The sequence below is a fragment of the Hetaerina americana genome, unplaced genomic scaffold (assembly GCF_022747635.1).
Source record: "Hetaerina americana unplaced genomic scaffold, ioHetAmer1.1.p SCAF_37, whole genome shotgun sequence".
Lineage (NCBI taxonomy): Eukaryota > Metazoa > Arthropoda > Insecta > Odonata > Calopterygidae > Hetaerina > Hetaerina americana.
This window is the reverse complement of record NW_027286952.1, coordinates 1,127,634-1,146,617: the sequence shown is the minus strand read 5'-3', so window position 1 is coordinate 1,146,617 and position 18,984 is coordinate 1,127,634. Positions and strand designations below refer to the sequence as shown.

The following is an 18,984-nucleotide window of genomic DNA, read 5'->3' as shown; positions in this document are numbered from 1 at the left end:
TTCATAAACATGAATGATGGATTGCGCATGTGGGGATCGTTGAGAGAAGGGAAGATACTAATGAGGAGATAATGGTTGCGATTTACGAACTACTTGCGCAATGGTAAAATTTATAGGGATTCTTAGTCGTGAATGCAATCATCGCTACAATGGCGAACGGAAAGATTTTCTACTTTGGGTATGGAAGCAATCTATTAGCAAAAAGAATTCTGCTCAACAACCCGACAGCTGTCAGGAAAGGAGCGGCGAAATTATCAGTTAATATTCTTCTTTTTGTTGTTCCTACTGTAGAATTATAAAATAGATCCGTATAAAGAATTAGTAACGCGACCGTTACATGTTTATGGGGATCATTCAGTTTTGATCCCAATTTGAGTTTTTTTACTTCTCATCCTCCAGTGTCATACCTTCGTTTTCATAATGTGCGATCATGCCTTGGAACAAATATTAAATTTGCATCTCGTTTATGTGTATATTGGATTAAACATTTCGAAGATTTCATTTTTGGCGTATGTGTATCCTTTCCATTAAAAGTGGCTGGATACAAATGAGCTATTTTTTAATATTATAAATGTTGTCAATCAATGAATTCCCATTACAGCTCTCTCAAATCAGAAGAAAATAATTGTATGCCGGTTAATTTAAAAGGTTGTGAAGTTTTTACACATGTCCATTTCCTAATTCTCACATTCTCAAAAGCCAATTTGAGGGTAAAGGGGTAGAAATAATAAAATGTCTTTGTTCGGGCAAGAGGACTAGATAGCTACCGCCGAAACCAATTAAGTCTTACTGAAAGAAACCCAATTTGTTCAGAAATGCGCAGGCTTTTATTAGATATTCACAATGCTAGATTGCAAAGCTTTAAATTTTAAGGTTAGAGTTTAAATTATTAATACCAACCGGTATTTTAAATTTAAAAAGTAGATGTCGATCTACAGTTAAAGTTAGTATGTTTCAAAAATCATGTTGACTAATCAATGATATTATTAACCGTGCAATACCAATTTAATTTTGTCATTCTCGTCAATGAATTTCCGAATCATTTTGAAATTTCTGTACTTCACCATATTTAGTGATTATCATTTTGGATACAAATGCTGGTTGTTGGATAGGTTGAGAATATTTTTGTTCCATGCAATCATGCAAGGGAATGAGTTAGACCATCTCCCAAAATTTATATTGCTTGCTTTGGTGTCAAGTTGGATTTGCAGTTTGTCCATTTTGATGTGATCATATATTTAAAATAGTATTTGTTTTTATCACTTACATTTTTGACTTTGCATTTTAGAATCTAATATAAAAACAACGAGCAATTCCTTTTATTAGGCCACAGCGTGAAAAAAAGTTTTATCTGGACATAATATTATTAATAAAGTTCCTCAATCTCCTTAGTGCTAGGATGCACATTCAGACTTTAATTCTTCGATTAGTTTGTATTAAAATGTCTTTTTGGCACTTCCACAATGTCTGAGTTTCCAGGAAACAAAGAGATGTTGCTGGTCCAGGAGGGGACAGGTATCTTCCTTCTCAGGAATTGAGTCGCTTAAAATAAGTAGTCAGGCATTCATTTTTAGTCCTCTGGAAGAATATTAGTTTGCCACCAGTGCTAAACATAAATCCATAGTACTGGTTATTTCTTTCACCATGATGGGAAAAACTCTTAATTCTCTTAAAAACTCCTAACTCACGTGTCGGCTTAAAACTGTTTGGCCCCCAATGAGTTCTACTTACTGGAAATGACTTGTTAGCACTGAAAAATTTTGCAGATTAAAAATAGAAAGGCATAGCATTTTGTTTTCTTCAGATTTCAGTTTGTCATAATTGGCATTCTTTGAATTGAGGAAATTAGGAAGATAGAAAATAATGTGGTAAATTGCATTGGATCATTTAAAATCATGGGACCCTGATATAACGGAAGTGATACTTAAGTCAATTATAATGTGAATTGTTAATTATATGGTGTTGATCATGGACAAATTTTGTAGTATCCTAAAAGGAAGCTTCAAAACATTTCTCTTTGATGGCTTGCAGTCAAGGGAAGATTGTGAAATACTCTCTGAATAGATTTATTTGGATCAATATTTTATTATCAGCAACGGAGGGCCTAAAACTGACTTATATTTCCATTAGCAGTGTAACTCTGAATGAATCAGCCGCACCAATTGAATTCAGAGAGGGTGTGCAACTCCTAAAAAGAATATGGGTGTGCACAGGATATTTTTGGTGGCTCGCTGATAGAGCTAGGTTGTTATTGGTGGCATAGGCTATGTCTTTTATGTTTATTATTGCTCTCTTTAGACAAACTTTACTTGTCACTTAAAACATTTATTACACTCAGCCATAATGTATGACGTACGTGCTCCCACTGCTATTTCGCTGCCATGGCTGAATAGTGTAGATACTAAACTTCACCCCTTTCAAAAATAAACATATTTACCCTGACTAAATCCATGTACTGACTACCGAAAAACAAATATGCTGAATACATGATACAAAATACCATGTCAAGAATTTCCCTTGATTTCTTTATCCTTTGACTTGATCTTAGGGAAATTTGTATCATTATAATTTCTCTTAAGCCAATCATGGAACATCTTGAGCTCTAGGGGTCATGTCTGGGTTTTGGGAAATGGTCATGGCTGTGTCATGGGAATTTCCTGAAAAACATTCTCACCAGAGTTTGCAACCGAAACACCACTGTCCACTGGTTCTTGCCTCTTGTTGTCAATGTCAGTTTGATTTTGCTCCGAGCCAACTTAAGGTCTTAAAGAGCTCCTTGTATAATGCCTCCTCTTCACCTGCTCTATTATTTTACCCTTCTCTGGAAAGAATCCGTTTCAAACCCCTAACACACTGCACATATACCTTCTTCAGTGCATGTAACATACATTTGTGTTACCAATGGGTTTCACCACAGCTCCATTCATCTGTCGGTCCCTTTTCTGTAATTTAAAGCATTAGTCAAATCACCAGAGCCTCAAAGTTCATGAAGCAGAATGTTTCTCAGGCTAGAGTGCCTCAGAGAAAGTTTGTTTTAAAATGCATACTTTGGTCAGAAACTGCCCCCCTACCTATCTTATTCCCGAAAATCTTGGCCACTCACATTGCTGGAGGAGCTGTTCGCAGAAATTTGGACTGTTTGAGTAAATGACACCCTCGGCATGATTTTTTTTATTTTCTCCAAATCTTTTCTTGGTTCAGGTCACCATACATTTTCTCTGGCCACAGCTTTCATTTTAACTTCTCCAATATATCCTTCATGTAGTCCACTTAAAAATTGGAACTTTGGTGACCTTGAGGTGTGAGTTCTGCCCTGAATGGCTATGCACCCATCTATGACTGAGTAGTCATGGTATAAGATTTCATTTCTTTAGAAAGCTTCTACAGCCAGTCTTAAGGTTATATAACAAACTGCTCTTGGAGAAAATAGCATCTTTCTTAGTTTCCAACATGTCTATGCATGCATTGGATCCATTTCATCAAGTTTCCTCTGACTTTTAAGTCGGCCTCACAATTTACACATGTCAGATCCCTCTCTTACCAAGGCTTACTTGGTGGGATTAAACACAGTGGCAAGGGGTTCATTGTCCATGATATTTGTGAAATGCCTGCCATTCAGGTATTGGTCATGCATTGATCATTTTTGTGACCACACAATAGCTAATGCTGCATTAGCCATTGTGTGGTCTGCTAAAATTGATCTAGTGAATGTGAGCATACAGGGTTCGTCCGGAAAATAAGTGTACTGAGCTCAGGAAAAAAAATTTATTACACTTGTACATATCTTAAGCTAATATTCCTCAAAATAGGACCCTTGTGAGTCGATACACTTGTTCCAGCGGCGTTCCCATTCCTGGAACGCTCCCGCGAAGGCATCATCGGGAACCTCTCGAAGACTCGTCGTCGACCTCTTCTCTGCCCTCCACGAACATCTTGTGCCACCGAAATATCATGTTTCTGGACATGGCTGACTCCCCGTAAGCCTGGTTAATCATACCGACAGTTTCGGTAGACGATTTCCCAAGCTTTACCGCAAATTTGATGGAATAACGCTGCTCCAAAAACTTCGGCATCGCGTTCCGTGACGTGGGTCGAGCGTGGAGGTTCGCGTTAACAGAGCTCCTCACTACACCACAGCTCAGAGCCGACTGCCTTTTTCAGCGTCGCTTGCCAACATACCCCCCTCCAATCGCAGCCCGCCAGAGCGGTGCTGGGCGCGCCTGGAGCGGCGCACCGAGCCCAGGAGTCAGTACACTTATTTTCCGGACGAACCCTGTACCTTTACCCACTATCATTCAATAGCCTAAAAACAAAAGAGATTGGCTTCCCCAAACTCTAACCCATGTGATAACGTACCGAAATTGTCTTACTTTGAAGCCTCACAGGCCAACTCCATGGGAAATTTTGGATTTTAATAAAAAATACTCGGCCAATGTCATTAATTGTTTAGCCTTCTCAAATGCCATTTCAAATTCTGAAGGCCAAAGCCATTAAGTATCTTTTTGTATGAGTCTATACAAAGGAACTGAAACTACTGTTGAAATTACTTACATTAGTTCACAAATGCACCAAATAATTTCGCTTTGGAGATGTTCTATGTCTTTGGACAGTCCCATATTGATTGTATTTTTGTTTGTTTTGAGTAACCCATCGGCATCAATCACATGTCCATGGTAGTCTATTGATTCTGTCATATAAATGTATTTTTCCCTGTTTACATTGGCACCATTTTCAAATATGCAATCAATGGAGAAGTAACTCCAAATTAAATAACTATTTTGTATTTGAGCCTCCTTATCAAATTATCGTCTTGAAAATAAAAACACTTGGGTGTTAATATTATAATCTGGTCCATAAATTGCTGCCAAATGGAAAGTGCTACTGATGTACCAAAAACTAGCCTGGCAAACTGATTGAGATCCTTTTGGGATCAGATTGCAACACTCTATTGTGACTCCTCATCCATTTATAGTAATGGCATGCAGGGTTGAGATCTAATTTTGCAAATGTTTTCCCTCATGATAAGTGACCAAAAATTCTGCCATTCCAGGTAATGGGTATATAGGAACTGCTAAGTTTGGTTCAAAAGTAACTACAAGGGCGATTCAAAAAGTAAGGTCACCTATTTTTTATCATAAAAAATCAAATTTATTCTCAACTTAGTGTACATCATTGGAAAGGTTGAGCATTTAGCTATTTTTAACGTAGTTGCCTTAATGATCAATCACTTTTTGCATCCATGTTTGCAGTTTTTTAATACCAGCGTCGCACCTTTCTCCCGCCGCATGGCGAATTCAACTGATGACTGCTCCGATATAAATTCATCACCATTAACTGGAAGTGTAAGGACATGAAAAACATGTGGAAGTGGTGCAGGAAGTTTGTCAATGGCCGGGAAAACATCCACGATGAGCGGCGGTCGGTGCGGCCGAGTTTGCCGGAATCAACGGTGACTCCAATTGACAAGATGGTGCGCAATAACCGGAGAATTACCCTTCGTGATATAAAGGAGGGCCTTAATGAATTGAGTGACTACTTCTCCTTGCAGAATATTGTGTCGGAGGTCCTCGGTTACCACAAGGTGTCTCACCAAAGGAGTGTGTTTGCATCACGACAATGCACGTCCACATGTGCCACATCAAACGACCACCCTACTCAATGCATTCGGCTGGGATATCATCAACCACCCTCCTTACAGCCCGGACATAGCCCCCAGCGACTACCACTTGTTTCCTGCTCTCAAAAAACACCTTGGAGGACAGAATTCAAGTCAGACGAGGAAGTGCAAGAAGCGGTCGTCAGTTGGCTGTGGGACGTGGCGGGAGAAAGATATGACACCGGCATTAAAAATCTGGTTACAAAGATGCAAAAAGTGATAGATCGTCAAGGCAACTATGTAGGAAAATTGCTAAATGCTCGGCCTTTCCTACGATGTACACAAAGTTGAGAATAAATTTGATTTTTCATGAAAGAAAGTAGGAGACCTTACTTTTTGAATCGCTCTCGTATGTAATCTCCACACATTCCAGCAGTATACTACGTATGTTCCTTTAGGCCTCGGGACAATGGAGGTAGCACATGCACTATGGTTAAGGTAGTTTATGAACTGAAGTTTGATTGAAGTTTGTGGATGATCAAACTTAGGTTAGCCAGTCAGCCAAGGGGTTGCAAGCATTGCTAAGTGCAACAATTTCAGAGTGTAAAAATCATTCGCCTTGACTGGGATCCCAGTCAAGGCGAATGATTTTTACACTCTGAAATTGTTGCATTGAAATGCACATTAGCGGATGACTCCGTTAAAAGTTACTGTTGCGGCATCTCCCGCAGTTTCTTTGGAATTGCTAAGTGCATTCGAAATTCAAGGTGATAGGTATGGGGCCAGAATAAACATGAATAAACAAATATTATGCAATTTTTGAGATGTAGAAAAGCTAATTTATTGTTAAAATATGCACTCATAAACTTGAGCAAGTGGAACAATTCGGAACAAAGACATATCTCGGAAGTACCTGTACCAAAAATGTCCAAAGATGGATGAGAGTATGGTACCCAATGGTACCACCCTTGCCTCTCTCACAAAACACAACTTTTATATCCGACACTGCAATATGTCCTTATTCAGTTCAGCATACTTCCTTCCTCCCTTCACCCCATCCAACCTGCCTATCCTATTCCTACCCCTCCCTCGTTTGCCTATTGTACGAGGGTGGTCTGAAAAGTTCTCAGCCTCGCCAATTATTTCTTTCATGTTGACACAACTGTAAGTAGACGCCATGTGAAATCGCAAGCCATTCCATCAAGCAGTTTGCTGTAGGAAGTTGTTTGAAGTGGTTGCATGTGTATGGGGACTCTTCTCCATCAATTTCCAATGTGAAGAAATGGGCGGTTAAGTTTAAATGTGAAATTGTTGCATTTTCCTATTTTAATATTAAACTTAAGCCTTCCCCCCTCTGGTAAACCAGGTAACATTTGTTTTATTTCCATTTATTCTCATCCAATATCTATCACACCGACCTTCCAATGCACTCAGCAGAGTTTGCAACCCCTTGGCTGACTGACAAACTGAAGCTTAATCATCAGCAAGCCTGACTTTATGGATTCCCCACCGACTTTCATTCCTCGCTCTGTTCTTCCCATTCCTCTTTAACCATTTGCTACACATATGCATAAAAGTACTAGTGATAACGGACAACCCTGCTTTACACCTCTTCGTAACACTACACATCTGGACTCCCTGTCCCCCACTCGCACCCGAGCAGTCTAAGAGTCATGTACAGGTTGCGGATTAGCCTCCTGCCCCTCCAATGTATTCCTACTTTCTGCCAATCATATATTAATTCTACCGAATTCATTGTATTAAATGCCTTCTCAAAATCTACAAAACAGACAAATATATCCTGATTGTATTCCATGTTCCTCTTTATCAATGACCTCATTAAAAAAGGGGTTCATACACCACAGCAGGTGGAATATTTTATTCACCTATCTTTGAAGTTTTCTGGACCAAGATGGTCACAGTAGTAGGGACATAAGAATAAGGATTGCATAAGGCAAAGAAGCTTTCACATGGGGGAGAGAATTAATAATAGGGACTTAAGTAGGGGTACAATGAATGAGGCAGTTAAAATCTTTGATATGGAGTATGGCTTCGTATAGTGCTGAAACATAGTAATTGAGACAATAAGATAGGCATAGATTGGAGGCCTTTGAACTGTGAGTATGGGCAAGGATGGAAAAAAGTGAACTGGGCAAAAGGAAGATGATGTAGGAAGGGCTAGGCATGGTGGTGGAGGAGAGGGGATTGTTGCAGGGGCAGGGAACATGAATGTACAGTGTTTTGAATGGTGATGGCATGCATGAAGTGGACATGGAGGATCGCTGACTGAAAGTGCAAGGAATTGCTGAAGCTCTACGGATGTCATCTGCTAGATGGGTGCCATGACTCTTGACATAGGATCACAGATGCATCAAAATAGAAATTTCTGAACAATGTTTGACCCATTTTAAGAGCAATCAACAAGATATTCTGCCCTAGTTTGTGACCACAGATGAAATTGGGTCCACTACCATATCCCAGAGACCAAACAGCAGTCAAAGCATATTGATTCACCACCACCAAAGAAAGCAAAGTCGATATGGTCGGCCGCAAAAGTGATGGCTTCAGTTTTCTGGGATGCAAAAGGGATTCTGCTGATGGATTATCTTCTCACTGGTCAAACAATTGCTGGACAATACTACACTAACCTCCTGGACCAACTACTGCAAAAGATATATGAAAAAAGGACAGGTTTGGTAAGGAAGAAAGTCATCTTTCATCAAGACAATGCAAGCAAGCCCACACGTGTCGTTTCAATGGCAAAAACACGTGAACTATAATATGTATTGTTGCGGAATCTGCCTTATTTGGCTCCATCAGATTTCCATCTCTTCCCCAAGCTCAAAATTTTCCTTGGTGGGTGGAGATTCTCTTCAAACAAAGAACTAACAGCCGAAGTAGACGGGTATTTTGCAGGCCTGAAAGAATCTAATTTTCACAATAAGATTAAAGCACTTAAATATTACTGGACCAAGTGCATTAATGTGTAGGGATACTAAATTGAAAAATAAAAAAGTTTCACAGAGGTGTCTTTTATTTCTATTATATTCTGAGAACTCTTCAAATTACCCTTTTTTATGAGGAGGAAACATTTAAAGAGGCATGGGAAGAACTTAAGAAAGCAATTAAAGTCAGCTTGAAGTTCATAAAATCAAATGTAGGTGGGATATGGTCCTCGCCCACCAACCCAGAGATCACAGGTTTGATTCCCACCTGGGTGGATTTTCCTCCATCTAGGGCTTGGTTGTATGTAATTCTCTTCAACGTAATGTCTGTAACGTAAGGGTTAGGTAGAAGAAGGGACTATAAGTCTCAACCTCACCCAATTAAGTCAATAGATAAATGTTAGTGATCTCATTACTGCCATAGCATTGTGCGTACCTCTTCCCTTTCTGAACCCAAATTTATCACCCCGAAGTACACATTTGCTGTGTTATCTATCCTCTTATTGTAATCATTTGCCCTAATCTCTATCCTTTTGTTGATGATCCCGAGAATCACTTTAGCTGCATGGAATATCAAACTTATTCTTCTGTAGTCCTCACATGATGTAGCCTTTACCTTTTTTGAAATAGGAACTAACACTGAACTCTCAGTTTTCTGGCCAGATTCCTTCCTCATAGATACTACGAATCGGTTCATATAGACTTTAGCTTCCACATTTTCCAAAATCTTTTAGTAGTTTCACAGGAATATTGTCTCCCCCTCAGCTTTTTTGATTTCATCTCCCTTGATGCACTTTCTATGCCATCATTGAGTACGCCTGGACCTAAGCTATCTTCCTCTACGTGATGCTCTCTCTCCATGCCTAACCTTGCTGGCCTAAGTTCTTTACCATATAGTTCTTCTATATACTATTCCTTCTATCTGTCTTATTTTTCGACTATTATTTTACCTGACTTATCTCTAACCGTTAACAGAGATCCTCCCTTCTTGATAGTATTTTAACTTTCTTTTATAGCACTCCAATTTTACCTTACTTCTGCCAACTTTCCATATCTTTTCACTGGGTCTTTCACCTTGCATCTTTTGCTTTATTTTTTGCCATCTCAATTTATTATTTAACTCTTTGTACTACTTTCTGCCTAACTCTTGTGTTTACATTCTTCCACTTTCTTCTCTCATCTCTCTTCATAATCATCTAATCCATGGTGTCCTTGTCCTTTTCCCGTTAACGGTTCCTATAATTTCTCTTGTGACTTACGATATCCCTTTTTTGATGTATTCCAATTTTTCTTTGATAGTACTCAGCTCTTTACCGTTATCCATGATGATCTCTAAGGCCTGCTGATACTCCTCCTTCCTTGTCGATCCATTTAATGCTTCTACATTCCATTTCCTAACCTGCCACCTCTGCCTAATCTTTTTGAAATGGACGCTACACTTCATAGCAACCAAATTGTGGTCAGAGTCCGCATCCACTCCTGGGAAGCTGTGGAAATTGATCTCACTGTTCCTGAATCTGTGCCTAACCATAATATAATCTAACTGATACCTTTCTGAGTCACCTGGCATTTTCCATGTATATATGTATTTAGGCTAAACATTACCTCTTAGCCTGAGTTTCCCTTTCATTCCTTTCAGAACTCCTGGTTTATTTTATAACAACCTTTCATATTTTTGCAATAATGATGCTAAATTATCTTCAACCATATCAGTTTTCTTTGCCTCTTTTTGCAGATGTCACAAATTCCAGTCAACTGGTATTTGTTATGACTAGTCTTTACTCATTTAGGTTTGCAATTATTTTCTGCTACAATTGTTTACCAAGAGGCATTCACTTCAACATTCCCCAAAAGTAATTAAAAATTGTCATTTTTTAATTAATTATGATATGCCACCATATCACGCCTGAAACATCTCTTTTTATTCCCCAAAAGGCCTATTCTTTCCCCTGCATCGGTTTTTAGATGTATAATACTGCCTTTCTAACATTTTTCAGGAAGCAAATTAAAAAATTTAGATTTTGAAGTTAGAGTCACTCCTAAACTAATATCACTTTCAAATGATATTTTTTAATCAATAACTAAGGTGATAAACCATGGATTAACCTCCCATGCCTCTAGGCACCTTATAACTTAGAATTGACACCCTTTTTCCCACATTGTTCTCAATTTATCTTCCTTTGAGGGTTCCTCGGCCTTACATCACTGTTTTTGCCATAGCAGCAGCACTTCAGTACTTGCTGCTTAGATGTTTTCACACACGTCTATAATTTTTCTACTACGAATTTGGACAGCTGACTTTGGCTTAAACTGAACTTTATTTACACTTTGGCCCTGGTTCATTTCAGAAGTAAATCTAACTGCTGTTTTAACTGTACTATCTCAGAAGTTTTAGCCCAGCTTAGGTGTTCATTTTCTTCTAACAGCCACTGCTTCATGTGTTCTGATTTCAATCCTCGACTTTAAACTGATCTCCGAGTTGATCTTCTTAAGTTTTGTTGACTCTACAATGTCTAGTGCTTACAACCATTGTTGCACTCAGGTATTCCATGTTGTCTTCGCCCTTCTGCTGCTCCATCCTTTGCCCAAATACCAAATGAGAAGGAATGGGTTAAGGTTGAGCCTCTTATCTAAGCACCAACTCAAAACATAACTTGTTGAAAGTTCTCATTCCTGGATCAACTGGTTTCAGAACATTTAACACCTACTGCACAGTAATTAATCCTCTATGACCAAGGAATTATTCCACCTGCTTCTCTGGTGATATATTTGGTGTGTGAAATTGATATTTGAGTGCTATAAAATACGAGGGTCATTTGGAAAGTGAGGTCCAATTTCTTTAAAAAAAAATAAATGTTACAGAGTTTATAAGAAGTTTTTTTAAATTAATTCCTTACACCTTTATCTATTTTTCTGCATAGTTTCCATTTTTATTTAAACATTTATCATAATGTTCCACAAGCTTTTGTGTGCCCTAGTCATAGAAGTCTGTTGCCTGTGAGGATAAGCAGTCTTCAACTGCTTCTTTCACCTCGTCATCACCTGCGACTAAGTGCTTGCCGACAAGAAACTCTTAAGTGAAAATTGTTCGGTGCCAAGTCTGGACTGTACGGTGGGTGGTGGATCCGGTCATCATGAATCTTTCTGTCCATGGCATTGACCAAATCTTCTGTGATCACTGATGTTCAGTCTGATCGAAGTTCATCGAGGATATTTTCTCATCCATCCTTGAGACTCGCCTACTCATGCATTTTCCTGTCACCCTTCGCATTGGGGCCATACACTTTACTTATGTCAGTGAATTCAGCTGCTTAACCTTTCTTTGCTGTCCAAAACATATCACTGAACGTATTTCACAGTCTGCAGGTTGATCAATTGTTTTAACCATTTTGAAGTGACGCTGCAAACAGCATACCACAAAAATATCAATGCAAATGGCAGCGTTTAATGCAAAAGGCATCTTGGGAGTCGGTGCCCATACGAGTTTCAACGTTTGCTTGGCATTCGATTAGCTGTGGTAATTCTGACCTTACTATCCAAAGAACCCTCGTATGTTGACCTTGGAAACAGTGATTCATGAAAAGGCTTAATCGTAATTAGAAAACCTTCAATTGCCATGCTGGATATAGGATTGATTATAATCCCATCCTCATAACCATTATCATGTTTATTCATAATGTTGTCACTTAAAACATTTAACTACATTCAGACATGATGAATGGCTTACAAGCATGCACTGCTAACTTCCTCCATCTGCAGTAATATCACAACTGAATATTGTAAATGCATCTACGTTTAATATTCAAGCCCCATTAGTACAATGGTTCATAATTTTGTCTTTGTTGGATGCATGTCAAATATAAAACATAATCATGGTCAAATAGCTAATAATTAATTTCTATATTTTAACAATCGAGTAAAAATTTATCTAGAATGCTATTTTGTTTGAAATTATTTCTCTCTTGTAATTAATCTTTGAATATTTTTTCAAGTAACTTATTTACAAAAGTTAAAGACTACATTACCTACCCAGAGAAATATTTAAGGACCACTTGAAAATTTTTTTCGTCGTCTTCTTAGATGTACTTACTCCACATAATGTGCTTGGCATAATGTTTTCTTGATATCCTGACTGCAGGGCTATCGTTTGGACTTCAATGGATATACTCAACGTTGGGGTGGAGCAGTCGCAACTATTGTACCTGACAAAGGGAGACATGTGTGGGGGTCGCTGTGGGAAATAAATACATCTGACATTGGAAACTTGGACAGGTGGGTTGGTAGCTCAATCGCTCATTTCCTCAGCAAAATGAGGCCTCACACAAAGTAAAAATCTCTTATCTAACCAGAACTATTTCCTATTCAGCGAATGAAATGGCTGTAGAAGGCTTACTTGTTATACACATGCAGAGATTGCATTTTTAAGGTCAATATTTTGGCCAGTTATTCAGGGGTCGCACTTTCTATTAAAGGAATACTTTTGTGAGCTATAGACCTCAGCCTCACAAATCCACGACTCCTTCATTATGCCTTAAATATGGTAAGAGTAAGGTTATGTGGCAAAAACAGTAGCCTTCACCTTGCTTACCAATTTCACAGTCTTTGCCTTCTTTGGGAGTGGATCCCCTTAAGAAACCCATTTTGACTCTTCCATCGTATCTGAACCATGGTATTGTATCCTTGTTTCATCCAGTTATGTATCAATGGAGAAACTAATCCAAATTGCAAATAAGAAGTTCCAAGCCAACCTCCAAATCAACCACACGACATGCATTTGTTCTCCACTGAGAACAAATTCGGCAACCATCTTGCGGAGATTTTTTTCAAACCTTAATTTTTATGCAAAATTGAAAAGTGTTTCTTGGGTTATGCCCGTGGCCTTAACCATTTCACAAACGTTGATTTGTTTATCATTCTAGACCATATTGTGGTTTACTGTTGATGCCCAACAATTTTTTATGTTCTTCCAGAAGGCTCTTTCAGTTTGACGGGAGCTTTTACCTAGCAGCTGAATCAAAACAAAAACAAGCCATAATTATTCATTCAGTGGAGATTTTATTTTTCCGTCCCCTGATGGACCAATCATATTAATCATTGCACCTATCATAGCTTTGGTCATTTGAGGCTTTTGTTCAGCTTGTACAAGGAGTAAAAGGTGGAATGTACAAAATTAGCAGCCCCTGGTGCCACAAGTATCATTTCTTTCTTAAGATTATGGTGCTGCCAGGCAAATGTGGTAATTTTCACCTGAATGCCAAAGTGATACGCAACAAGAGTTGGTGAATACGAGTGATGACTTAGAGATGGAAAGATATTGACTGAGTTTGAGTGTTGTGTGTTCGAAGTGATGAAAATGGTTAGGCGTCATGTACAGAAGTTAATAATACATACACAGAAACAGAAGGTAAGTTCAATTCTAAATGAAAGGGCTTCGTGATGCATTCTGAGGGAAAACAATTTAGTATCCTTGATTGCTCTGGCTGCACATGAAATTTGATATTACAAAGTATTTATTGAAGCTTTTTTGTTATAGTTATATGTATTTCACTGGTAGGTAGTGAGATTGAAGGTATAATGGATGAGTTGAGGTAAATTGAATGAAGATGTAGTGTCCTTGATCTTGTTAATTTCCTTCCAAAGGCAGGAGGGCGTCCAGGATGGTGTGTACATGCCGATTGTGGTGGGCATTGAGACTCCCATTGGTGAGATTCTGGAGGCTAGGACGTATAAGTACATCAGGGACCCACCACCTCCTGCGCCCAGTGACACCTCGGTGAGCCTCGGACACCTGTGGAAGGACCTCCCCAATGAGCGGCGCCCCTCCCCGGAGTACAAGCGCATCATTGTCATTGGGGCCATCGAAACGGGGCTGCCCCGTGATTATGTGGAGGCCCTGGAAATGATCGCAGCTAATGATTACCAAGGCAGCAGTGGACTCAGTGTTATACCCCTAGAGGAATTCCATCGCACTGGACCCATGGCATCCTTTGCGCAATAAGGGTTACACGTTTGCAGTATTGCTTAGACTTTCCTATTATAACCCTCCTGAAAATGAAAGCCCTTTGACAAAGAACACGTTCGTGAAATGGAGTCCTTATATCTATCATTCTGATAGAGAACTTGCATGAACCTTCATCGGTAGATCCTAAAAGTGGATTGGGTTTTTCTTATCAGTTTAATCTGAAGACACTCAATTACAATCGTATATCACTATCTCTTTAATGCTGACACTGGGTGCACTATTATACCAATGGTTTTGTGCAGTTCTATCTGGAATGTGAGTGTAATGGATATAATTGTGTGCATTTAAGGCTCGAGAGGACATATCACATCTAGGGGAGGGAATGGTTCATTACCAAATCCATCCGGTGGCGGTACTATCTGGTCCAGTCATGATGTTCTCAGAAAGGCCGAGGACTGTTTGAAGAGGGGAGTGAACTCCAGTACTCAGCTGAAAAGGCCTGCTGTGATGAGATTGATGCATTCAGTGTTTTGTAAATCTAAGAGTCAGGGAAAAGAATTGCAGTCAGGCAGGCATTTCATGCAGGTTGCCTGTGCCCAGAGCAAATTCCATGGGTCTCAGAGATCTTGCATCCACCCTCTTCGTGCAGGCATTAATGGAAGAGAGTACAGTATTTTAAAAATCATTTTGGAAGTGATTTCTTGTAGAAAAACTAATTTCACATAGTAATTTCTCCTTTAGAAATAAATGGTTATAACTATGTTCAGTTTTCATTAGCTTGCAAAAGAGTATACTTGATGTCATTTGTGATAATTCTCATGTGTGGGTATTAAATATTATATTAAAGATTCACATGCTAAAATTGAAACTGATATGTTCTCAATGGTTTTATTTAGTACTTTCGTTATCCACAAAGATACTTCAGTTGCTGATCCTATTGGAAAAACTGTGCCATCTTCTCCCTACACAATATTTTGTAATGTAGCTGGACTGTGTATGATGGAATTTCATCAAAATAAAATTGGTAAGTATTCCATTTCGTTTGTAAGAATAAAAAACCTATTCCATCCATTTCGCTGAGCCATTGCAGCACAAGTGGAGTGGCTACAAAAGGCGCCACGTACAGCACCCATCTCTCACCTCCATTCTCTGCCCTCCTTCCCGAGGAAACTGCACAAGTTGCGGGAAGCAGGGATGTGTCCAGCGGAGAGACACTCGAGCACGAATTTGGATGCACTTCTTGCACAATAATTATTCAACTAATGTTGCCCTTCCCATTGGTGAGTCCGCGAATCCCCCACCAAATCAATGAGAAGGCAAGAAGGCTGCTGGGTCTTGACACTCATGTCCTAAGTGGGAAATTGGGGAAATTTTCAGCAGGAACAAGTTGACCAGGTGATTGCTATGGCTGCAAGGCTGAGTTTCGGGTGTCTGGGAGATGGACCTTAAACAGGCCCTCAACGAGATGGATGGATATGCACAAAAGCTTGAGATGGGAAATAGTAGCTTTATTCATACCATTTTGGATAGCAGGGTGGAGAAATTGGGTGCCCATGCAAATTTGGCACTCCTTTCGCGCAAGTAGCATTTGTTGGGGAGCCCCGAGGAGTACGTGCCTTTCTCGAGAAGATGCGAACAGCATCTGACATTGCCACAATGTATGACCTCAAGGAAAAAACTGCTGAACTACACCACACAAAGTGGAAGGCCTAAATATATTCAGAGGAGCCTCTGATTAACATGAGAGAGGGAGCTCCGTAGGATATGGAGGCATTTGCTGAGAGGGCATGGGAGGTCAACAACGATGCAACGAACGACAACATAGCCATGGGATACACAACCACGGTGCACATTGAGCGTGCATGCAGTGCCCTCCCAATTTTAGTGATCGAGGAGGTACACTCCCTCAAATGCAGTGAGTGAGTGCCCATCATATTAGAATACATATACTTGCCTTAATTGGCTATTTATAACTTATCATCTTCCAAGTAACACCCATTACCATTCTCCAGTTCAATTAACACTCCAACCTCATGAGTTGGAGAGAACAAAATCCAATTTGTTCAGCCTGTCTCAGCCCCAAATCAGCTTCCCTGTACGCAGTTCATCATTTCATCTGTGATACTAGCACGAAACACTATGGTGATCCAGTGGGTTGGCCGCAGTGCCCGCATAATTCACTCCCTCCCCCGCCGTGAATATTTCATCAAATTACAATATCCAGCACACTAATCTACATTAGTTCAATGGTCAGATCCATTATGTCATGCCAGATCATTGGAATGGGTTTAGAATGTTTTTGCTCACTTTCAGCCCATGGGTAATTCTTTGTACTCATTGGGATACTTCATCTAGCAGGGCAAGCTCACCGCTGAATTGTCTCAAAAATACCAAAATACAAAGTATCACATACAAACCCACGTTAATTTCAAACTTGGATTCTAGAGGCCACTTCTTTCATTGAAACTGGTTGACAGCATGTTTATTTGTCTTCGGCTTGAGTGTAATTATTAGTATTTGGGCATTGGCACCTACATTTCCTGGAATCCCTCTTCTGTTATGCCTAAAAAACTCAAAAATCCAATTTATAAATTTAAAATCTGCATAAAAATAGATCTGGGATTCATGATGTAATTTTTGATCATTATGACTGGTTTCAAATGCGTTAATGCTTTTTGGCAGGCAGGTATTTCTCGCATTGGGGAATTTGCTGTCTTGTTGGGCAAGCCAACTTCTGTGATGTCTCACAAAATATCTAGCGTATACACGTACCATTCAATAAGTCCTGATGAAAAACAGAAAAAATAAATTAATTAGGTTACAACTTTTAAAGTTTTTCAATATAATCTCCAATTAGCTCAACACACTTTTCCTAGCATTTCTCTAACTTTTTTAAGCCCTCTAGAAAGTAGGATTTTGGAAGGTCTACAAAATAGGCATCTGCGTTGGTGATGACCTCCTTGTTTGGCATAAACCGATTTTTGCCAAGCCATTTTTTTTCAAGTTTGGAAATGAAAATAGTCGCAGGGGGCCAAATCAGATGAATTGATGGATACTGTAATAATCCAATCTTTAATTCCATAATTTTTGCCATTGAAACTGTGCACCCGTACATTTAATTGATGGAAGAGAAATTTTTACTTGGAGAATGAGGACTTTTTCTTGATTGCGTTACTTAACCGGTGCAATAACCACCATAATACCGATCCTAAATTTATTGTTTGTCCTTTTGACTAGAAATCGATGAAGGTGATTTTGCATGCATCCCAATAATGTAAAAAAGAGAAAATTTAATAACATATTAACAATTTATTATAGAAAATGAAACAAAAAATTCCGTTAATTATAACAGGAAGAAATGTATTTCTGATGATGAACCATAGGAACATAATGAATTTGATTTTTTGTCACTATTGATTGCGGTCCGTGATGTCTATCCTGGGAACCTACTAAGCATGACAGCATTGACAGGTAAATACTCCCTCTAGCACAAGCCCAGTGAAAAACACTTTTCACTGGGAAAATACTGTCTTTTGGAATTGTTTCCATTTCTTACGGGTCAAAGATTAAAAAGTTGCTCAATAGCCTAATTTCACTCAGATGAATGAAATCACTCCGTGATGGTCCAGGCCCTCTCTTGATCAGAGAGAGTCAAAGGAGTTCCCGCGAGGGCCACAAAGGACTCAGCCCCACTTGATGAGTGAGCCAAACACTAAGAGCAATTCCTTGGGTTAGTGTCGGCAGTCACGGGTTTCTCCTGAGTAGCCTCATCACAGGCTCTAAGAAATGGAAACATCCTTCATTGGCCCAGGCATGGCTGGTCCATCTCTTAAAAAAATACTGATAAAAATTTTATGTGATTGGCAACTTTGGATTAGAACAACAATTTTGATAACTGCCGTCAACTTTCTCCAAACTTCGAAATCAACTTATTAAAATGATTTTGCATAAATGCCATTCACTGCATTAAGGTGAACAAGCTTATGCACTTGTAGTTAAGTGCCATTGGCTCAGTGAACTTACCGTTCAACAATCATTCTCATGATCTGACAAGACAATTTGCTTACTTGTCAGATACTTCAAGAATATTTGGGTTTGGAACAGTGCAATAATTATAAATAATTAAATTCTATTCTGTATTTTTCATCATAGTTTCATATTTAGCAATTATAGACATTTGATGATTCAGGGTCCGTACAATAAGTATCGTGACTGGTTCGCTGTAGCCTCAACGGAGTGGTGGATGGAGGTCTGACCTGTCAGCTCAGGGTCCCCCACCACTCAGGCGCACTTAAGTTCAGTTGCCTCCGGGCATGCGTCAAGAGAGGAGGTGGATTTTTGTGACGTGTAATTGTTTGCTGTGTCGTCGCACCAGCATGGAGCGCACCATCGAGCAATGCTATGAAGTGAATTTTTACATTAAACTCAGGAAATCCGCATGGGAGACCCTTGAACTCATTTAACAGGCCTTTTAAGGATGA

General features: G+C 39.3%; 1 protein-coding gene across 2 annotated transcripts; it reads left to right on the top strand.

Annotated features, from left to right (window-relative positions):
- Positions 1–11: 11 nt before the first annotated feature.
- On the top strand, positions 12–15,388 carry LOC139691524 (gamma-glutamylcyclotransferase-like). Of its 2 annotated transcripts, XM_071589386.1 has the most exons (4): positions 12–257; positions 6,769–6,885; positions 12,680–12,813; positions 14,182–15,388. In XM_071589386.1, the coding sequence occupies exons 1-4, from the start codon at positions 150–152 to the stop codon at positions 14,537–14,539; spliced, it is 717 nt and encodes a 238-aa protein (XP_071445487.1). In that variant the 5' UTR covers positions 12–149; the 3' UTR covers positions 14,540–15,388. The 2 variants fall into 2 exon arrangements, with proteins under 2 accessions (XP_071445487.1, XP_071445488.1); XM_071589387.1 differs by lacking the exon at positions 6,769–6,885 and having other exon boundaries at positions 25–257; positions 14,182–15,385.
- Positions 15,389–18,984: the final 3,596 nt, after the last annotated feature.

Coding starts and splice junctions, on each gene's coding strand:
- LOC139691524 (XM_071589386.1), top strand. CDS start 150: ATGGCGAACGGAAAGATTTTCTACTTTGGGTATGGAAGCAATCTATTA. Junction 258..6,768: donor AAGGAGCGGCGAAATTATCA/GTTAATATTCTT, acceptor AACTGTAAGTAG/ACGCCATGTGAAATCGCAAG. Junction 6,886..12,679: donor CCAATGTGAAGAAATGGGCG/GTTAAGTTTAAA, acceptor TCCTGACTGCAG/GGCTATCGTTTGGACTTCAA.